General features: G+C 43.3%; 2 protein-coding genes across 3 annotated transcripts; one reads left to right on the forward strand and one right to left on the reverse strand.

Moving 5' to 3' along the window:
* The first annotated feature begins 1206 nt into the window (after positions 1-1206).
* On the forward strand, positions 1207-5397 carry pdyn (prodynorphin). The gene is made up of 3 exons (XM_041846109.1): positions 1207-1954; positions 2429-2563; positions 3008-5397. Exons 2-3 carry the CDS (start codon positions 2441-2443, stop codon positions 3677-3679), a joined length of 795 nt encoding a protein of 264 aa, XP_041702043.1. The 5' UTR covers positions 1207-1954; positions 2429-2440; the 3' UTR covers positions 3680-5397.
* Positions 5398-10034: 4637 nt separating this feature from the next.
* LOC121537470 (glucocorticoid modulatory element-binding protein 2-like) lies at positions 10035-21766 on the reverse strand. Of its 2 annotated transcripts, XM_041845093.1 has the most exons (10): positions 21657-21766; positions 20676-20822; positions 20169-20242; positions 14444-14568; positions 14070-14173; positions 13290-13447; positions 13103-13177; positions 12603-12740; positions 11385-11507; positions 10035-11167 (listed from the first exon to the last, which is right to left on the reverse strand). In XM_041845093.1, the coding sequence occupies exons 2-10, from the start codon at positions 20801-20803 to the stop codon at positions 10533-10535; spliced, it is 1560 nt and encodes a 519-aa protein (XP_041701027.1). In that variant the 5' UTR covers positions 20804-20822; positions 21657-21766; the 3' UTR covers positions 10035-10532. The 2 variants fall into 2 exon arrangements, with proteins under 2 accessions (XP_041701027.1, XP_041701028.1); XM_041845094.1 differs by lacking the exons at positions 20169-20242; positions 21657-21766 and having other exon boundaries at positions 20676-20764.
* Between the last annotated feature and the right edge of the window lie 864 nt (positions 21767-22630).

Consider the following 22630-nt stretch of genomic DNA (forward strand, 5'->3'; position numbering starts at 1 on the left):
CGGTGCGCATACACTTATCAGTCGCCTCTAGCTCAGACTCTTCCCTGATAACGTCAGTTTGGGAAGTGGAGGCGCGCCGAGGCTCAGCGAAAGAAGTGGTGCAAATCAAACAGAAGATCAAGACATCAGAGAAAACACCAGAAAGCACACTCAAGGTTGCCTAGGGAACGCTTTGCCAATTTGATTGGAGCTAATTAACAATGGGACGACGTATCACATTATCTTCATCCAACATTAAAAGAAGAAGAAAACATTCATGAGCATATTTGCTCCAACTTATGCTATGGTCATTCTGTAGAAGGGTATCATTTGATGTGTCATAAGCAAAAACACTCAAAGGATGTTTGGGTTAAAGGGTTAATGCTGCTCTGAGTTCATTCTCATATGTCATACAAATAAAATCAAAGAAGATACAAAGGTTCTGTCTGCTAAAAAGCCAATATAAAACAGCATTAATCGGTGCAAAATATAATTTCTCACAAATAATTTCCCAAGAATAACTGGGGATTCCATTCATTCCCACTTTGCATCCTTCTCTGGCAGTCCTCTCTGACAAAACAGAAAGTTTTCACAAATTTGTAGTATAGGTGTCACGTTCGTTGTGTAAAGGATCGGACCAAGGTGCAGCGTGGTATGCGTACATAGTCGTTTATTTTAATAAACACCGACAAAATAACAAAATCCAACAGAACGTGAAGTTCAAGAGGCTAAACATCAAACAGAAACAAGATCCCACAATTAAGGTAGGCAACATGGCTGCCTAAGTATGATCCCCAATCAGAGACAACGACCGACAGCTGCCTCTGATTAGGAACCCCACCCGGCCAACATAGAAACATATAAATTAGATTTCACACCCTGATCAACCCAACTAGAGATCTCAATGTCAGGGCGTGACAATAGGGTACTTCTCTTCTTTTGACCTAGTTCTATCATCAGATATCGAAGTTAACGCATTAACTTCTTGCTTGGATTTACACCATTATTTCGTATTAAATGTAATTCAATGATTATTATTGTTCAATAAATGTATTTTGGATTCATGTATTGAATAATTTTTATGATAGGCCTAATGTTTTTATTAGGGCCAAGACGCGTAGGCCTTTATAACACTAAGCATGTTCGTTCCTTTTTACAAAATATATATTTGGGCATTTTATTTAATCATGCAAATATTTCAACAACAACAAAAAAATACAACTATTTTAAATGTGTTCTTGAGATCCTGCTATTGAATTTGTCCTATTTCTTCTGGTATAGGCAAGCAAAAAAAGAAAGAAAAAAACATAGGCCTATATCAAAACATGACAGTCCAATTCAGTTGATGGTCTTCAGGAGTGGTCAGCTGTGCTCCAGAATGTTTGTTACCTTTGTTGCAACTCCAAGGTTTCTCCCCAATTCAAATGTGAGGGGAGACCCTGCTGCATCCTTGCTCTTTCAATGAGCTCCAATTACCAGGATTTAATCTTGAAATAAAGCGCCATGTGATTTCTCTATATTGAAGACTTCCTGTTTACATTACTTGACACAAAGAAAACCATTATGACCATCCAAGAACCGTATTGAAAGTGCAACTCCTCGCAATTACCTATTGTAACCCATTAACCTCTATGAATGTGCTAGAACATGTCTGATTATTGAGTTGCCAAGTTTCTGAAGCGAATGTTGAGTGGGCGTCAGAAAATAAATAGTGAGAGGGAGGGAGAGAGGCAGTGACGGGTACGAGTGGGCTTATTTGCGCAACATTTCTCTCCCATTGGTCACTTAATAGAAGCTATTCTGATGTTCTTCAGTGACACGACGAAGATTCCGTCAATAAAAAGAAAGACGACAAGCCAGTCAAAAGAAAAAACAACTGTTGGGGAAGAACATACACTGACTTGCATCATATGCGCTCCTGTTCCACCTGCACCTCTCCACGCCTGGGTTGAATACATTTTCCAACATTACTGAGGTATTTATATTATATTTATTATTCTAGTTTTGTCAGTCTGGTTATTACCGTGTTGTATTGGCGTTATAATATTTCCAAATAATAACTCATTTGTTACTCGTGTTACTGTGTTTTTATAATCAGTAATGTACTTGCAAATGTCCTGTTTATTAATCAAAATGCCCCTATGAAGAGTTATACTAGCCTATTACAATTTGGCAAACATTGTTGATGTTGGCAGTTAACATCGTAGGCTACTTGAATAGCGTGGTGGCCACACCATTACGCATGGTGCTTGATCGATAAAAAGAGAGAAGTTGTACCACTAACATGGAATTGGAACAAAGACGAATCAAAGTTAAAAACAAATAAATGCTTATTGTCCAGGGATATTTAAAAACAAATCTGTAATAAGTATAATTCTCATAGGCAAGTGTTACATTTTCCCTGGCAAGTGAACATTACATTTTCTTCACGTTTTCTCTTTCATTTCAGGGATTTGGAAGAATGGAGTGGTATGTCCTGGTGTTGATACTTAGCTTGCCATCTTCGACCCAAGCAGACTGCTCTTCCCAGTGTCTGCAATGCGCGCAACAAATCCTCAATGCAGACATCCCAGTCAACAGCCTGGTAAGATTAGCTTTACATCATGACAAGATAACTTTGCTTTTATCCAATGGAAACAAACAGCAAGTGTTGTTTTACGTTGATGTGTGTTTATTTATCTTTAATGGTGTAATTTTTGTTATCAAAAAGCGTGGAGTGTTGAGCATGTTGTGGCAGTGCGCAAAGGCTCGTGGCGCATTTCAGCACCATGGAGAGCGCGCGTGGATTGTGGAAGCGAGTGTGAATGATCTAAAGACAAACTTGCCATTTTTCCCAAATATGTTCTACAGAAACCTGGGGATACAAATTAATGACAAACTCAGATTAAATATTTTCTGTAGTAAACAAACAAAGCCATATAACTGAATGTACATCAATATATGCTACTCTCTTTTTATTTTCTAGCCGTATCATGCAGTTAGTAAATCGGCCGATTTTTGCTCACTGCTCTTTGCATTTTCCTTCCAGACTTGTACCTTGGAATGTGAGGGAACTCTACTGACTACCGCCGAGTTAGACAAATGCGGGAAGACTCTCCAGTCGCGCACAGTGGGCTCGGAGTTCAGCAAAGAAGATGCGGGTGCGCGGACCACGCCAGAGAGGGAGGACGACCAAGACGCTTCAATTGCAAACATGGTCAAGCGTTACGGTGGATTCATTAAACGAATTGACAAAAACAAAAACAAATTGTTAACCTCTCCGTGGCGCGAAAATGGCGCTTATAAAGGAGCGTACGCGTTCCCTAAGAAATACGAGGACTTGCTTAGAAAATTTGGAGAGAGAGAACTCTCGGAGTTTTCAGAGGACGATCAGGGCGGAGATGTTGATTCTGAAAACGAGATGGGAGTGTTCAATGATGATGAAGCAGCAGTAAACAAGGTCAAACGTTACGGAGGGTTTTTACGCAAATTTGGTCCAAAGACAAAGTCAAAGAGAAGTGACTCCAGGGAGCAAGGTAGTCGAGAGGAGTTACAAAAGCGATATGGAGGTTTCATGCGAAGGATTCGGCCAAAGTTGAACAACTTGAACACCTTGAAGTGGGACAATCAGAAGAGGTACGGTGGCTTTCTACGTCGCCATTACAAATTATCCGTTCGTTCTGATGAGGAGCCTAGTTCATATGATGACTTTGGTCTATAGAAAAAACGAACTTCTTCCGCTAATTCACTTGAATTCTCACGATTATCCGTATCTGTGGTGCCTATAGCCTACTGCTTACCTGGTTGCACATTGTTGCGGCAGATTTAATATCTGAAAACCATAGGCCAATAGGCCTACCTGCTTGTGTCAGTCATGTTTAAACGCTTTCTGTGTGACGGACTTACCCGTGACAAAACAATTCATTTGTGTGTTATTAGTAAAATACTATTTATTACAATATGATGCTTGTTTAATAAATCAATGAATAAATACTTTATTTGTCAAAGTCGCAAGTAAAACATGTGTGTTGCTTGAATGAAAAAAATGTCTAGGCGAATTGATTATCAAACTACAAATTGACTAATTGAGCGCGAGCACACAGCCATCCAGCCACCCACACGCACACCTGATTTATGTAAGTAGGCTACCATACCAAATAGCCTACAAAAATGAAATCGATTACTTGCCATTCACTTTGTAGTGCCAAAGGTGACCAAACGCGTAAAGACTCACACACATCCTTGGCCACCGCCAATGACCTGTTATCATTCAGAGAAAATACATACACTAATGGTTTTCTGAGACAACTACAATATTCCAACAAACATAAAGAAGAACAACAGCAAAAACTAGGCCTACAGCATAGCGAACAGAGGATGATAAGGACCTTTAGATTGGTGGTCTCATTTTTATCGATGTTCAAAATGAAAATACATTTCTTAAACTCAATCACCCAACTAAATTGAGTTGTAAGGATGAGTGAAAGTGTACTAGCACCATCTTGTGGACCAGTAGCCCAAGAGTAGGCCTTCGTTGCCACGAGGACAGCGTGGAGCGTTGAGCATTGGGAGCGCCAATGCACAAAGGCTTGTGGTGCATTTCAAAACCATGGAGAGCGCCTCACTGCAAGAGGACCTTTCATTGCATTCACGATCAGGAGTCCGCTCAAATGATTCACATTGAATAAAACATTGAATAAAATGTTGTAGCCTTTGAAGTTCACTGATTGCAATGACAATTCTAAGAATCCAAACATTTTAAGTTTAAGCATAACATTCCCATCAATTTAAATCAATGACATGGATCATACAAGGACAAATCAAACTCACTGTTGAGCGGTCACCATTGAGTGCAGCAACTGTTATCCACGTTTGATGCCATCGGATTTAATTTGTCGTAGAGTACCCAAAGCCACCGCACCTGTCGAAGTCGGTGGCCAAATATGAGTATCTGGAGAAACAAAGTTAAGACTTCAGCGCCCCCTATCGGTAAATTCTGATATCAAGGTGAGGGGCTAGTGGCATAGCGACAGGTCTGAAAACGTGCATAGAAACGTATAGGCTGGCTATTGTAACAGACCGATGCAATAAAATAACAGACTTTCAAGCAGGTAACAAAGTAAAAAATAAAAACATTGACTGTGCTAAAACAGACCCATATTTCAACATCAAAACGTCAAGCTTACCTATTTAATTGAAGCACGACCAGCCAGTGACGTTTACGAGTCAAGTATACTGGCTTGCTTGTATGCTTGCCAATCAAGCTGGGGCATGATCATGTGGTGAATTAGAGGAGAAAAGCGATGAAATTCTCGCACAAAACAACTCTAAACCCCGTTTCTGGTCAGAAGAAATATGTTACATGAAGTTATTTTAAAGTATTGATTTCAATCTACACACAATACCCCATAATGACAAAGCGAAAACAGGTTTTTAGAAATGTTTGCACGTTTATTCCAAATAAAAAATAGAAATACCTTATTTACATAAGTATTCAGACCCTTTGCTATGAGACTCGAAATTGAGATCATGTGCATCCTGTTTCCATTGATCATCCTTGAGATGTTTTTTACATTTTGATTGGAGTCTACCTGTGGTAAATTCAATTGGTTGGACATGATTTGGAAAGACACACCCCTGTCTATATAAGGTCCCACAGTTGACAGTGCATGTCAGAGCAAAAACCAAGCCATGAGGTTGAAGGAATTGTCCGTAGAGCGCCGAAACAGGATTGTGTCGAGGCACAAATCTGGGGAAGGGTACCCAAAACATTTCTGCAGCATTTAAGGTCCCCAAGAACACAGTGGCCTCCATCATTCTACATTCGGGACCTCCTATTGTCGACACGGAGCCCCGCTGATCCATCATGACTGGCTTCCATCATTCTTAAATGGAAGAAGTTTAGAACCACCAAAACTCTTTCTAGAGCTGGCCGCCTGGCCAAACTGAGCAATCAGGAGAGAAGGGCCTTGGTCAGGGAGGTGACCAAGAACCCAATGGTCACTCTGACAGAGCTCCAGAATTCCTCTGTGGAGATGGGAGAACCTTGCAGAAGGACATCCATCTCTGCAGCACTACACCAATCAGGCCTTTATGGTTGAGTGGCCAGACGGAAGCCACTCCTCAGTAAAAGGCACATGACAGCCTGGTTGGAGTTTGCCAAAAGGCACCTAAAGGACTCTCAGACCATGAGAAACAAGATTCTCTGGTCTGATGAAACCAAGATTGAACACTTTGGCCTGAATGCGAAGCGTCACGTCTGGAGGAAACCTGGCACCATCCCTATGGTGAAGCATGGCAGTGGCAGCATCATGCTGTGGGGATGTTTTTTAGTGGCAGGGACTGGGAGACTAGTCAGGATCGAGGGAAAAATAAACGGGCAAAGTACAGAGAGATCCTTGATGAAAACCTGCTCCATAGCGCTCAGAACCTCAGACTGGAGCTTAGGTTCACGTTCCAACAAGACAACGACCCTAAGCACACAGCCAAGACAACACAACACAGGAGTGGCTTCGGGACAAGTCTCTGAATGTCCTTGAGTGGCCCAGCCAGAGCCCGGACTGAACCCGATCGGACATCTCTGGAGAGACCTGAAAATAGCTGTGCAGCGACACTCCCCACCCAACCTGACAGAGCTTTTAGCATTATAACCCACGACTCCACAACTCCAACACCATCATTAAGTTTGCCGACAACACAGCAGTGGTAGGCCTGATCACCGACAACGATGAAACAGCCTGTAGGGAGGAGGTCAGAGACCTGGCCGTGTGGTGCCAGGATAACAACCTCTCCCTCAACGTGATCAAGACAAAGGAGATGATTGTGGACTACAGGAAAAAAAAGAGGACTGAGCACGCCCCCATTCTCATCGACGGGGCTGTAGTGGAACAGGTTGAGAGCTTCAAGTTCCTTGATGTCCACATCACCAACAAACTATTATGGTCCAAACACACCAAGACAGTTGTGAAGAGGGCACGTCAAAGCCTATTCCCCCTCAGGAGACTGAAAAGATTTGGCATGGGTCCTCAGATCCTCAAAAAGTCCTACAGCTGCACCATCGAGAGCATCCTGACTGGTTGCATCACCACCTGGTATGGCAACTGCTCGGCCTCCGACCGCAAGGCACTACAGAGGGTAGTGCGTACGGCCCAGTACATCACTGGGGCCATCCCTGACCTCTATACCAGGCGGTGTCAGAGGAAGGCCCTAAAAATCGTCAAAGACTCCAGCCACCCTAGTCATAGACTGTTCTCTCTGCTACCGCACAGCAAGCGGTACCGGAGCGCCAAGTCTAGGTCCAAAAGGCCTCTCAACAGCTTCTACCCCCAAGCCATAAGACTCCTGAACAGCTAATCATGGCTATCCAGACTATTTGCACAGACCCCCACCCCACCCCATCCCCCTCTTTTACGCTGTTGCTACTCTGTTTATTATTTATGCATAGTCACTTTAACTCTACCCACATGTACATATTACCTCAATTACCTCGACTAGCCGGTGCCCCTGCACATTGACTCTGTACCGGTACCCCCCTGTATATAGTCTCCCTACTGTTATTTTATTTTACTGCTGCTCTTTAGTTATTTGCTTAATTTTTTTTTACTTAACACTTTTTTCTTTTAATTTTTTTCTTTAAAAAACTGCATTGTTGGTTAAGGGCTTGTAAGTAAGCATTTCACTGTAATGTCTACACCTGTTGTATACAGCGCATGTGGCAAATAACATTTTATTTGATTCGAGGCTGTAAACACTGCCAAAGGTGCTTCGACAAAGTACTGAGTAAAGGGTCTGAATACTGTAGATCTGATTTCAGTTAATTTTTTAATAAATTAGCAAAAATGACTAAAAACCTGTTTTTTCTTTGTCATTATGGGGTATTGTGTGTAGATTAATGAGGGGGAAAAAACAATTGAATCCATTTTAGAATAAGGCTGTAACGTAACAAAATGTGGAAAAAGTGAAGGGGTCTGAATACTTTACGAATGCACTGTAGATTTCAGAACACACTACAGTGGAAACACGACTAACATTGAACTGTTCTAATCAACGAAAACACATGTAGGAATTTATGGCCCTAACAAATTACCAAGATTTAAGAATTTTGCAAATGTATTTACAAAGTATACACTCTTACAAGTTCAACAAAACAACCAGTTTGTTCACTTTAAATGTGTTCAAAGCTTTAAAAGGTAGACTCAGTGATAGATGCATAAAGTAAACAGCATAGTGGGTCAATTTCCGCAATCACTAAGAGTGTTGAAGCGCGAGGCTCAACTTCTCTGCTGTTTTGGTTCCCTGGCTGCCACGCTCTAACAGCATGAAGCGAACCTGAGCACATGCGCTGATACTGTGTGTGACTGTGTGAGAGCGAAGTCTTGCATCTCTCTCATCTCAATATCTGCGGTGCTGCTCATGGCAATGTCATTTAGCTGAATCTACCTTTAAATACATTTTCAGAACCCAATATAATTAAATGTATTGTAATAGTCAACAAAAAGATATACAGTGGGGGAAAAAAGTATTTAGTCAGCCACCAATTGTGCAAGTTCTCCCACTTAAAAAGATGAGAGAGGCCTGTAATTTTCATTATAGGTACACGTCAACTATGACAGACAAATTGAGATTATTTTTTCCAGAAAATCACATTGTAGGATTTTTAATGAATTTATTTGCAAATTATGGTGGAAAATAAGTATTTGGTCACCTACAAACAAGCAAGATTTCTGGCTCTCACAGACCTGTAACTTCTTCTTTAAGAGGTTCCTCTGTCCTCCACTCGTTACCTGTATTAATGGCACCTGTTTGAACTTGTTATCAGTATAAAAGACACCTGTCCACAACCTCAAACAGCCACACTCCAAACTCCACTATGGCCAAGACCAAAGAGCTGTCAAAGGACACCAGAAACAAAATTGTAGACCTGCACCAGGCTGGGAAGACTGAATCTGCAATAGGTAAGCAGCTTGGTTTAAAGAAATCAACTGTGGGAACAATTATTAGGAAATGGAAGACATACAAGACCACTGATAATCTCCCTCGATCTGGGGCTCCACGCAAGATCTCACCCCGTGGGGTCAAAATGATCACAAGAACGGTGAGCAAAAATCCCAGAATCACACGGGGGGACCTAGTGAATGACCTGCAGAGAGCTGGGACCAAAGTAACAAAGTCTACCATCAGTAACACACTACGCCGCCAGGGACTCAAATCTTGCAGTGCCAGACATGTCCCCCTGCTTAAGCCAGTACATGTCCAGGCCCGTCTGAAGTTTGCTAGAGTGCATTTGGATGATCCAGAAGAGGATTGGGAGAATGTCATATGGTCAGATGAAACCAAAATATAACTTTTTGGTAAAAACTCAACTCGTCGTGTTTGGAGGACAAAGAATGCTGAGTTGCATCCAAAGAACACCATACCTACTGTGAAGCATGGGGTGGAAACATCATGCTTTGGGGCTGTTTTTGCAAAGGGACCAGGACGACTGACCGTGTAAAGGAAAGAATGAATGGGGCCATGTATCGTGAGATTTTGAGTGAAAACCTCCTTCCATCAGCAAGGGCATTGAAGATGAAACGTGGCTGGGTCTTTCAGCATGACAATGATCCCAAACACACCGCCCGGGCAACAAAGGAGTGGCTTCGTAAGAAGCATTTCAAGGTCCTGGACTGGCCTAGCCAGTCTCCAGATCTCAACCCCATAGAAAATCTTTGGAGGGAGTTGAAAGTCTGTGTTGCCCAGCGACAGCCCCAAAACATCACTGCTCTAGAGGAGATCTGCATGGAGGAATGAGCCAAAATACCAGCAACAGTGTGTGAAAACCTTGTGAAGACTTACAGAAAACATTTGACCTGTGTCATTGCCAACAAAGGGTATATAACAAAGTATTGAGAAACTTTTGTTATTGACCAAATACTTATTTTCCACCATAATTTGCAAATAAATTCATTAAAAATCCTACAATGTGATTTTCTGGATTTTTTTTCTCATTTTGTCTGTCATAGTTGACGTGTACCTATGATGAAAATTACAGGCCTCTCTCATCTTTTTAAGTGGGAGAACTTGCACAATTGGTGGCTGACTAAATACTTTTTTTCCCCACTGTACACAGTTAATTCATCGCTGAAATGGAAAATAATTCTGACATTGAAAGACGAGCATTGTAGAATCTACATTTTTAGCATCATGTAAAGAGATAATGTGAACATGGCACATACACTCCAGTGAAAATGGACACCTGAGAAGAGTTAAGATCATGGCTTTTGAGCAGGGATGGCATCTACTTGCATGTTGGAAAAATATTCAGTGTTTTGAATTCCAAAGTCAATTCTGCCCTGACATTTTCACCTCCATACACACGTGCTGGTGCTTAGAGTAAAACGAGCAATGCATGTATACGTTGTTATACATGCCCTGCTCGTTTTAAGTCATCTTTACAGAGCTTTACTGAGATGGGTGCTTCATAGTTCAACACCACTAGACCTATACAGGCATTGGTTCCAGCACTTAAACCATTGAGGACAAACGGGGCCTCAGTTCCTGCTGTGTCTTTAATAATATAGGAGTAGTACATCTCTCTAACTCTCCACCTCCACTGTCTCCTTGGCCTCCTGCTCCTCTGTCTCTGGTGCCACCTCCTCCTGCACCTGAACGTCCACCTGTGTTTCCAATGCTGTGACTGCTGCCACCGTGCCCTGCAGCGCGTTGTTACCCATGGGCATTGCCACCATGGTGGGGGTGTCCTGGAGCATGCCCCCCGCCGGGCCCTGTAGCTGGGTGCCCTGCGCGGCAGGCAGCGTGATCAGCTGGTAGCCCGGGCTGACCATCTTGATGAAGGCCGTGGTGGCGGCGGCGCCCTCCTGAACGGCGGTGGCCGAGGAGAGTACCATCAGATTGGAGGCATCTGGCCTCAACTCGCCCACGGGTGACGTCAGCACTGTGTAGGTCTGCTGGCCGGCACCAGCCGCGCCACCCATCGAGAGAACTTTGCACCCAGCAGGCAGGTCCGTCAGCTGGGTGAGGGGCAGGGTGAACTGGGTGGGGGCGCTGGACATAACGTTGGGGCCTGAGACGGCGTGGGTGAGGCGGGGACATTTGGGCGTGGGCGGCGTGGCCACGGGGGTCAGGGTCATGAGGACATTGTTGAGGTGTTGGGATTTGCTCTTCAGCTCCTTGGCACGTTTCCTGTGCTCGTCACACTGCTGCTCCAGAGCTACGGCAAGAGACAGCGGTCAAATTTAATACACACCAAGGCCAAACAGTAACATTTCACATTATTTCCTCAAGGAGCTGCTTTTAAGCCAGCTGCAACAAAAAGAGTGACGTCTACAAAAGAGTGTAAAGACTGTCTAGAAAATCCCCATAAAAAACACAAAATAAGGACTCAAAGACACAATAATGAAGAATGTTATTGTGAGCATTTAACTCACCGACAAGACTGTGTGAATACTGCTCCCTATAGTGGTCCATCTGGCTCTTGTGACTGGCTAGCACCTTCTTAACCAGGTCGAGCATGCCAAAGTTCTGCACTATGTTGTTCAGCAGCACAGCGTCTGAGAAGACAAGGTCCAACACAGAGAGTAGGGAGATGAAAAGACAGGATTGAAGTTAGAATGGCATTAGGACAGCAGAACAACAGCTCCCACATGACTCGACGGGGCTGTAGTGGAACAGGTTGAGAGCTTCAAGTTCCTTGGTGTCCACATCACCAACGAACTATCATGGTCCAAACACACCAAGACAGTCGTGAAGAGGGCACGACAAAGCCTATTCCCCCTCAGGAGACTGAAAAGATTTGGCATGGGTCCTCAGATCCTCAAAGAATTATACAGCTGCACCATCGAGAGCATCCTGACTGGTTGCATCACCGCCTGGTATGGCAACTGCTTGGCCTCCGACCGCAAGGCACTACAGAGGGTAGTGCGTACAGCCCAGTACATCACTGGGGCCAAGCTTCCTGCCATCCAGGACCTCTATACCAGGCGGTGTCAGAGGAAGGCCCTCAAAATTGTCAAAGACTCCAGCCACCCTAGGTGTGCCAAGTCTAGGTCCAAAATACTCTCAACAGCTTCTACCCCCAAGCCATAAGACTCCTGAACAGCTAATCATGGCTACCCGGACTATTTGCACTGCCCCCCCACCCCATCTTTTTACGCTGCTGATACTCTGTTAATTATTTATGCATAGTCACTTTACCTCTACCCACATGTACATATTACTTCATCTACCTCAACTAGCCGGTGCCCCCGCACATTGACTCTGCACCGGTACCCCCCTGTATATATAGCCTCCCTACTGTTATTTTATTTTACTTCTGCTATTTTTTTCTCAACACTTTTTTGTTGTTGTTTTATTTTACTTTTTTATTAAAAATAAATGCACTGTTGGTTAAGGGCTGTAAGTAAGCATTTCACTGTAATGTCTGCACCTGTTGTATTCGGCGCATGTGGCCAATAAAATTTGATTTGATTTGATGTTCAATAAATGGGGGAAACACTTCTGAACAAAGACCTTGCTTAAGTTTCACTTTTGTTTGAGCACATAACATACAAGCTAGTATAGCAATATTACAGAGTGAAATACTGTAATTAAAACATTTTATAAAAATATTTGAGTGAAATATCCCTCATGAACAATATGAAACTGACCGTTAACTTGCAGGGGAGGCTCGGTGATGCGCTCCTGCATGCTCTTCAGCACCTCCTGGATCTCCTTCTGGAAGTCCTCCACCACCTCCTCCAGCAGCCCCGCCTCCTTCAGACCCCTCCAGAACGTCACAGAGTCCTCTGGAACAATGCAAACACACACCATGAAGTCGCTTCTATACAATCAACTATATAGCCTCAAATAGATATTCAGAGAGTTTGATAAAGCACTGTTTAAGCCTGATTGCTAGACTTGTGAATGGCCAGTAAATAGAGAGTCAGTGTACAACATGGTCACAATTATAATTGTCAATGGATCTAAGTGCTTTAGCACTGTGTCAGGTGATTAGACAAATAGTGGGCCCATTACCTGATTGTGTGTCTGATTATTGAACTTTGAGCGGTCACCTAGCCTCATTTCTAAGCATAGTGGTCAGTTGGAAAGAAGAAGGCAAGCTAGAAACTTTTGACATTTAAAATGATAACTCAGAGTTCAAACTCACCTCCTATGGCCGTGACCCATTCCGTGGTGTCGTCTGATGATACTTCTGTTGGAAACGTGGCTGGTGATCCGTTCACTAGAACAACAGCATCGTAAGATTTGAATACCTTAACATGTTACAAAAAAAATTCCACACATAAGAGGGTTTGAGGGAATCAAGGCGTGTGTCTATTTGTGTGTGTGTTTACCGTCGGCTGCGGAGGGGGTGACCGGGACGTAGTCAGTGGACTGCTGGCTTCTGAGTGACACTCTGGTCCCCACCAGGTTAATCTTGGTACTGCGGCATGTGTTGGAGCACACTTTGGAGTGCTGGTAGAAATCCAGCTCGCCAGAGTCCATGATTTTCCTATGGGGAATTGTATTATACACCATTATTTCGCTGCCAGACAGCATCAGAGAAAGTATTTTTTTCACTGACAAAGTGCAGTGATGTGTTCATTAGGGCAGGGTTTCCCAAAGTCAGTCCTGGGGTCCCCCTTGAGTACACGTTTTGGTTTTTGCCCTAGCTCTACACAGCTGATTCAAAAAAATCAAAGCTTGATGATAAGTTGGTTATTTCAATCAGCTGTGTAGTGCTAGGGCATTAGGGCACGCAACGGGAAACGTTTTAAAAGGTTTTGCAACGGAAAGCCAAAAATAAGCGTTTCTTATTGGATAAGTCCAGGAAGCCCCTCCTTTTTTTAGTCCAATTGAAATGTTTTTCTTCAGTTTGGTGCCTAATGCCATTCTGAACTAGTGCCCTTAAATCACCTGATATCATGTTATGTCATAGTGCCATCGTTTGGCACATTTGAGAACTGCACAATGATTACATGCGCAAAGGATGTAGCAACTTTTTGATCTACATTTCCACTTTGCTTAGCAGTGGGAACTAAGAGAATACTACATTATTTGCATGGAGGACCATATGGTTCACATTATAAATGTATTGTGCAAACCCAAGTATGCATCCTTTCAAAGCCACAGACCTGATCATAGTGCCGTTCACTCGGATGGCTCTCTTCCAGTCTTTCAGTGTAGATTTCCCAGCCATATAGACAAACTCCTTGGGACTGATAAGATGCTCATTGAACTGGAACACAGATAGACAGATGTCATCTGGGTTGTTTTCATTAGTGCACACCGTAGCAAAACGGTGTACACAAAAAATATTTTAAAAAGCATTTCTTATTGGACAAGTTCAGGTAGTGCCTTCCATTTTGTGCCCTAATGAACACGAACCAGTACCTCCATGGTTCCATCCTTGGTGTGCATATCACAAGGCTAAGAAACCTCCAAATCATGATCCGATAGGACTGAGTTAAGTTTAAAAAATGGCTAAAGTGAGTTAAATCAGACTTACTTGGACACATTTGATGTTGATGCCTGGACAAACAAACTTCTTCCAGACCAGGGTGGCCTTCACGTCCCCACAGGTGATTGGGTAGACCACATCAGCCTCCACATCCATCTCACCGGACAGCTTCACTGCTTAGACAGACACATAACACTTCAGTCATTTTGTTTGATTGTTTCAAAATACACATACAGTGGTGATGTGCGGGTTAGCTGTTTGTTCACTCGCACCCACCAGCAATTGCTAATAACCAGTCCACAACCGCCCGAATATATGTGATAAAGTGAAAATCTGAGACTCGCACCCTTACCTTACCTGCAAATTTAGAAAATGAGCTGTACAGTTCCCTTTTTTTCTCTTGAACAATGACGTTTTTCTTCAACATTTCTTCATTTATTTTGTTGAATATTTAGGCCTATTGAACAGTAGCCTAATGTTTTGCTGAAACAAAAAAATTCTAACAGTGACATCCCCACCTGCTTTTGTCTTATTGAATTAAACGCCAACATTTTCTTTTTTGCCTCAGTGGATCGACGTTAACTTTTTCTGCCCAAGTTCCCAAAAGCATTTGGTGTGTATTTGGCATGCATACAGTTAGTCCCTAAAGCTTAGGCTTACGCACTAATGCCAGATAAAGAATAATGAAAGAAAAACTCTACAAGGCATCGAAAGCTTTCCACAGGGATGCTGGCCCATGTTGACTCCAATGCTTCCCACGGTTGTGTCAAGTTGGCTGGCTGTCCTTTGGGTGGTCGACCATTCTTGATACACACGGGAAACTGTTGAGTGTGGAAACCCCAGCAGCATTGCAGTTCTTGACACAAACCGGTGCGCCTGGCACGTACAAAAGGGATTTAGGGATTTAAGTGCTTTGAACAGGGTATGGTAGTAGGTGCCAGGCGCACCGGATTGTGTCAAGAACTGCAACGCTGCTGGGTTTTTCACACTCAACAGTTTCCCGTGTGTATCAAGAATGATCCATTATATACAGTGCATTCGGTGTATTCAGACCCCTTCGCTTATTTCCACATTTTGTTACATTATAGCCTTATTCTAAAATTGATTAAATACTTTTTTTCCTCATCAATCTACACACAATACCGCATAATGACAAAGCGAAAACAGAAATGTTAGCAAATTTATCAAAAATAAAAAACAGACATACCTTATTTACATAAGTATTCAGACCCTTTGCTATGAGACTCGAAGTTGAGCTCAGGTGCATCCTGTTTCCATTGATCATCCTTGAGATGTGTCCACAACTTGATTGGAGTCCACCTGTGGTAAATTCAATTGATTGGACATGATTTGGAAAGGCACACACCTGTCTATATAAGGTCCCACAGTTGACAGTGCATGTCAGAGCAAAAACCAAGCCATGATGTCGAATGACTTGTCCGTAGAGCTCCGAGACAGGATTGTGTCGAGGCACAGATCTGGGGAAGGGTACCAAAACATTTCTGCAGCATTTAAGGTCCCCAAGAACACAGTGGCCTCCATCATTCTACATTCGGGACCTCCTATTGTCGACACGGAGCCCCGCTGATCCATCATGACTGGTCTGCCGACGTAATCGTCTGATGTGGTTTCAACAGGCTTCCCATTGCGACGACCACGAAGATCCATCTGCTAGCCCCGGCCCGCTAGCACGCGCAATCAACAGCCGTGCCTCCTGCTCGCCTGTGCTGTAGCAGCCTACGAACTGCTCCCGGACTTACCTATTGCTGTTCACTGGACCTTATGATCACTCAGCTACACAGCTGATGCCTGCTGGACTGTTCCTTTACACGGTACCCTGTCCTGTTTATCTGTTTAGCCTCAGCCCAAACTTTCGTCGCCATTACCAGTTGTTGTCTTAGCTCTCTCGAATAACACCTGTGATTGCTTTATGCCTCTCTCCCATGTCAATATGCCTTGCCTATTGCTGTTCCGGTTAGTTCTTATTATACAATTTCACTGTAGAGCCCCCAGTCCCGCTCAACCAGCCTCAGAGAGCTCCATTGTCCCACCCCCCATACACGCGGAGAACGGCTCAAATCGCTGCCTCCAGTGATGCTATCGCTTTCATCGTTACCCAACGCTTAGGTTTACCTCCACTGTACTCATATCCTTCCATATCCTTGTCTGTACATAATGCCCTGAATCTATTCTAAAACGCCCGGAAATCTGCCCCTTTTATTCTCTGTACCCAACGCACTAGAAGACCAGTTCTTAAAGCCTTTAGCCGTATCCTTATTCTATTCCTCCTCTGTTCCTCTGGTGATGTAGAGGTTAACCCAGGCCCTGTAGCCCCCAGTATCACTCCTACTCCCCAGGCGCTATCATTTGTTGACTTCTGTAACCGTAAAAGCCTTGGTTTCTTGCATGTTAACATCAGAAGCCTCCTCCCCAAGTTTGAGTTATTCACTGCGTTAGCACACTCTGCCAACCCTGATGTTCTAGCAGTGTCTGAATCCTGCCTTAGGAAGGCCACCAAAAATTCTGACATTTCCATCCCGAATTACAACATTTTCCGTCTAGATAGAACTGCCAAAGGGGGCAGAGTTGCAATCTACTGTAGAGATAGCCTGCAGAGCTCTATCATACTATCCAGGTCTGTGCCCAAACCGTTTGAGCTTCTACTTCTAAAAATCCACCTTTCCAGAAATAAGTCTCTCACTTTTGCCGCTTGCTACAGACCCCCCTCAGCCCCCAGTTGTGCCCTGGACACCATATGTGAATTGCTTGCCCCCCATCTATCCTCAGAGTTCATACTGCTTGGTGACCTAAACTGGGATATGCTTAACACCCCGGCCAACCTACAACCTAAACTAGATGCCCTCAATCTCACACTAATTATCAAGGAACATACCAGGTACAACCCTAAATCCGTAAACATGGGCACCCTCATAGATATCATCCTGACTAATTTACCCTCTAAATACACCTCCGCTGTCTTCAACAAGGATCTCAGCGATCACTGCCTCATTGCCTGCGTCCGTAATGGGTCCGTGGTCAAACGACCACCCCTCATCACTGTCAAACACTCCCTAAAACACTTCAGCGAGCAGGCCTTTCTAATTGACCTGGCCCGGGTATCCTGGATGGATATTGACCTCATTCCGTCAGTAGAGGATGCCTGGATGTTCTTCAAAAGTGCTTTCCACTCCATCTTAAATAAGCATACTCCATTCAAAAAATTTAGAACTAAGAACAGATATAGCCCCTGGTTCACCCCAGACTTGACTGCCCTTGACCAGCACAAAAACATCCTGTGGCGTACTGCATTAGCATCGAACAGCCCCCGCGATATGCAACTTTTCAGGGAAGTCAGGAACCAATATACACAATCAGTTAGGAAAGCAAAGGCTAGCTTTTTCAAACAGAAATGTGCATCCTGTAGTACTAACTCCAAAAAGTTTTGGGACACTGTAAAGTCCATGGAGAATAAGAGCACCTCCTCCCAGCTACCCACTGCACTGAGGCTAGGAAACACTGTCACCACTGATAAATCTACGATAATCGAGAATTTCAATAAGCATTTTGCTACGGCTGGCCATGCTTTCCACCTGGCTACCCCTACCCCGGCCACCAGCTCTGCACCCCCAATTCTCGGGCCGACTCTATTCTCTGTGTATATCAATGATGTCACTCTTGCTGCTGGTGACTCTCAGATCCACCTCTATGCAGACGACACCATTTTGTATACATCTGGCCCTTCATCGGACACTGTGTTAACAAACCTCCAAAACGAGCTTCAATGCCATACAACACTCCTTCCGTGGCCTCCAACTGCTCTTAAACGCTAGTAAAACTAAACATGCTCTTCAATCGAACGCTGCTTGCACCCGCCCACCCGACTAGAATCACTACTCTCGGCGGGTCTGACTTAGAATATGTGAACAACTACAAATACCTAGGTGTCTGGTTAGACCGTAAACTCTCCTTCCAGACTCACATTAAGCATCTCCAATCCAAAGTTAAATCTAGAATCGGCTTGCTATTTCGCAACAAAGCCTCCTTCACTCATGCTGCTAAACATGCCCTCGTAAAACGGACTATCCTACCGATCCTTGACTTCGGCGATGTCATTTACAAAATAGCCTCCAACACTCTACTCAGCAAATTGGATGTAGTCTATCACAGTGCCATCCGTTTTGTCACCAAAGCCCCATATACTACCCATCATTGTGACCTGTACGCTCTCGTTGGCTGGCCCTCACTACATATTCGTCGCCAAACCCACTGGCTCCAGGTCATCTATAAATCACTTCTAGGCAAATCCCTGCCTTATCTTAGCTTATTGGTCACCATAGCAACACCCACCCGTAGTATGCGTTCCAGCAGATATATCTCACTGGTCATCCCCAAAGCCAACACCTCCTTTGGCCGCCATTCCTTCCAGTTCTCTGCTGCAAATGACTGGAACGAACTGCAAAAATCTCTGAAGCTGGAGACACTTACCTCCCTCACTATCTTTGAGCAGCTTACCGATCACTGCACCTGTACACAGCCCATCTGTAATTAGCCCACCCAACTACCTCATCCCCATATTGTTATTTATATTGTTATTTATTTTGCTCATTTGCACCCCAGTATCTCTATTTGCACATCATCTTCTGCACATCTATCACTCCAGTGTTAATACTAAATTGTAATTATTTTGCACTATGGCCTATTTATTGCCTTACCTCCATAACTTACTACATTTACACACACTGTATATAGATTTTCTATTGTGTTATTGACTGTACGTTTTGTTTATTCCATATGTAACTCTGTGTTGTTGTTATTTTTAATCGCACTGCTTTGCTTTATCTTGGCCAGGTCGCAGTTGTAAATGAGAACTTGTTCTCAACTGTCTTACCTGGTTAAATAAAGGTGAAATAAAAATAAAATACATTCTTAAATGGAAGAAGTTTGGAACCACCAAGACTCTTCCTAGAGCTAGCCGCCCGGCCAAACTGAGCAATCGGGGGAGAAGGGCCTTGGTCAGGGAGGTGACCAAGAACCCGATGGTCATTTTGACAGAGCTCCTGAGTTCCTCTGTGGAGATGGGAGAACCTTCCAGAAGAACAACCATCTCTGCAGCACTCCACCAATCAGGCCTTTTATGGTAGAGTGGCCAGACGGAAGCCACTAATCAGTAAAAGGCACATGACAGCCCGCTTGGAGTTTGCCAAAAGGCACCTAAAGGACACTCAGACCATGAGAAACAAGATTCTCTGGTCTGATGAAACCAAGATTGAACTCTTTGGCCTGAATGCCAAGCGTCACGTCTGGAGGAAACCTGGCCCCATCCCTACGGTGAAGCATGGTTGTTGCAGCATGAGGCTGTGGGGATGTTTTTCAGCGGCAGGGACAGGGAGACTAGTCAGGATCGAGGGAAAGATGAATGGTGCAAAGTACAGAGAGATCCTTGATGAAAACCTGCTCCAGAGTGCTCAGGACCTCCGACTGGGGCGAAGGTTAACCTTCCAACAGGCCAACGACCCTAAGCAGACAGCCAAGACAACGCAGGAGTGGCTTTTGGACAAGTTTCTGAATGTGATTTTTCAGTTTTCTTATTTTAATAAATTAGCTAAATGTTTTTTTTAATTGTTTTTGCATTGTCATTATGGGGTATTGTGTGTAGATTGATGAGGGAAAAAAACTATTTAATAGATTTTAGAATAAGGCTGTAACGTAACAAAATGTGGAAAAAGTCAAGGGGTCTGAATATTTCAGAATGCACTGTAACTTCACACTTTACCTAAGACTGCCTCCTTTGTCAAAGTGCTGGTGGCATCGGTTTCAGACTCAATGCTTCCATCTGCAAGTTCCTCCCTGAATGGCATAGATCGAGAAACTCCAATGAGTCTATAAACCATAGACAAACTTCAGTGAGTGCTAAACCAAAGACAATATGCAGCACCCCAGATGAGAGGGTACAATCAAGCGTACCACTACCAAAGTACAGTCTATGACCGTCTTTGGTAGTGGTACACTTGATTACAAACCTACTACAACCAGTAGGGTTGACCTTTTGAATATATGTAACCTGACTAGGAACAACTCGTCACTAAATAGTGTTATGTAACATAAGGTATAGGCCTAAGGGGTATCACTGGCTCAAATGACTGAGGTTTGTGTGTATGGTAAACACCCAATCAACTAATTCGTTGTGTATCAAGCTCTAACACTTCCCTGGCTGGGCTGGAGAAGCGGTCATGGGAATTCACTGATGCTCATACATAGCTCTAGTGTGTCCACTACTCACCCCGGCTGGGTCAGCTCTGTAGCCACCAGCACAGTCTTCACCTCTGCAGCCGAGCCCTCCGCTGCTCCATCCGATGTTGTCACGACTACCACCTCCTCCACATGAACATTGACCTCAGATGATGCCATGAGGGAGGTTGCGGTCTCACTGAGTGATATGAACAGACACAGTTGTGTGCTAATGATGACATTTGTAATTCAAGAGCACATCTCCCTTCAATGTCTTCTAGGCTGGTTTAGCTTGCATGAGATATAAGGTGGGCAATTGGTCATTGACAGAAGCTATTGCGCTCTTCATTGTGGCTACCACCAACTGACCTTACAGGGGTGATTATGGTGGTAGTGATCATAAGCTTGGCTTGAATAGGGCCGTTTCAATTGGCTACGTAGCTTGGTAGCTAGCTAGTGATAAATGTTGTGGGGAGGGCCTGGCTAACTAAGAAATATGGAATCAATGCTATTATTGAGCTAGCTAGTTGTTACCTACACAGTTTTCATTGCAGCTTGTTCTGTGCTGTGGCTAGCAACAACATTATTTATGGCATAAGACGTTTGCTAAGTAGCTAGTTAGTTAGTTAACTAGTTAGTTAGCTAAGTGTTTAGCAGGCAAACCAGGCCCAAACAAGGCATGCAGATACAGATAGGGAGACTTCTTCAGCTGGATATTTTACAATGCTAGCTAAACCATACATTTGTAAATTTCATTTCACAGGCTGAAGCTACGTTTTAGCTTGCCAGTTCACGCACAGAAAGCGATCACTACGTCGTGGTGATAAAATAACGTAATCTTTAACTAGCACGGCACGCACGTTACGACGACGGCCAGATTGAAGCATGCAGTGTTTACGTTCTGCTACTAGCTAGCTTGCATCGTGAGCCTGGAGCAGTTGATTGCTTGTTAACTAGCTACAGAATGTAACTGCTTGTTTTTATAGTAGTTAGCTAACTAATGTGACAATGTTGGAATAAATGCTCGTTTTACCTTTTGTTTTCAGATTTCAGAAATGGCTGCTACTGTTGCAGTGCTCAAGAATAAAGCTAGTTAGCTGCTTTCGCTAACGTTGCTCAAAGCGAGATGTTTACGGGCGTCGGTTTTGCGCAGTCACTGATGGTGCTATCGCAGAGTTCCATAGTCGTGATACAGAGTTTGGCAATCGATTTGGAGTAATATAATTAATTGGATATTGACATACATTTCATATTTATGAGATTATAATGTCCCAAGAAACAAATATTTAAGCAAATATATAATAAATAAATAAGTTTGTCTTTGCCAGTATTGAATATTAATTTCAACTGGTCTGTAAAATACCATTCAAGGATTTGCCCGTATAAAAGTAATTAATTAATAACAAACACCATGTGTTAGTTACCACTTTCATGTTTAATTGTATCTTTGACAATATCAATAACTATTTGACATGGATGGGTCAGTTAGGACAATAGTCAATCATGATTGGTCCTGGTTACAGATTATTGAGCTATTGGCCTAGTTGGTTTATGGGTGCTGGCCAGTCATGTAACCTAGTCCATAAAATAAAATACAATGCATAATGTGTAGACACATTACTCCTCTGTATTGTTGGCTTACAGTGCATTCGGAAAGTATTCAGACCCCTTTACTTTTTCCACATTTTGTTACGTTACAGACTTATTCTAAAATTTCTTAAATTACTTTTTTTTCCTCATCAATCTGCACACAATACCCCATAATGACAAAGCAAAAACAGGTTTTTAGAAATTTTAGCAAATGTGTTAAAAATAAAAAACATAAATACCTTATTTACATAAGTATTCAGACACTTTACTATGAGACTTCGAAATTAATGTTTCCATTGGTAATCCTTGAGATGTTTCTACAACTTGATTGGAGTCCACATGTGGTAAATTCAATTGATTGGACATGATTTGGAAAGGCACACACCTGTCTATATAAGGTCCCACAGTTGACAGTGC

The sequence above is a fragment of the Coregonus clupeaformis genome, chromosome 24, assembly GCF_020615455.1.
Source record: "Coregonus clupeaformis isolate EN_2021a chromosome 24, ASM2061545v1, whole genome shotgun sequence".
Classification (NCBI taxonomy): domain Eukaryota; kingdom Metazoa; phylum Chordata; class Actinopteri; order Salmoniformes; family Salmonidae; genus Coregonus; species Coregonus clupeaformis.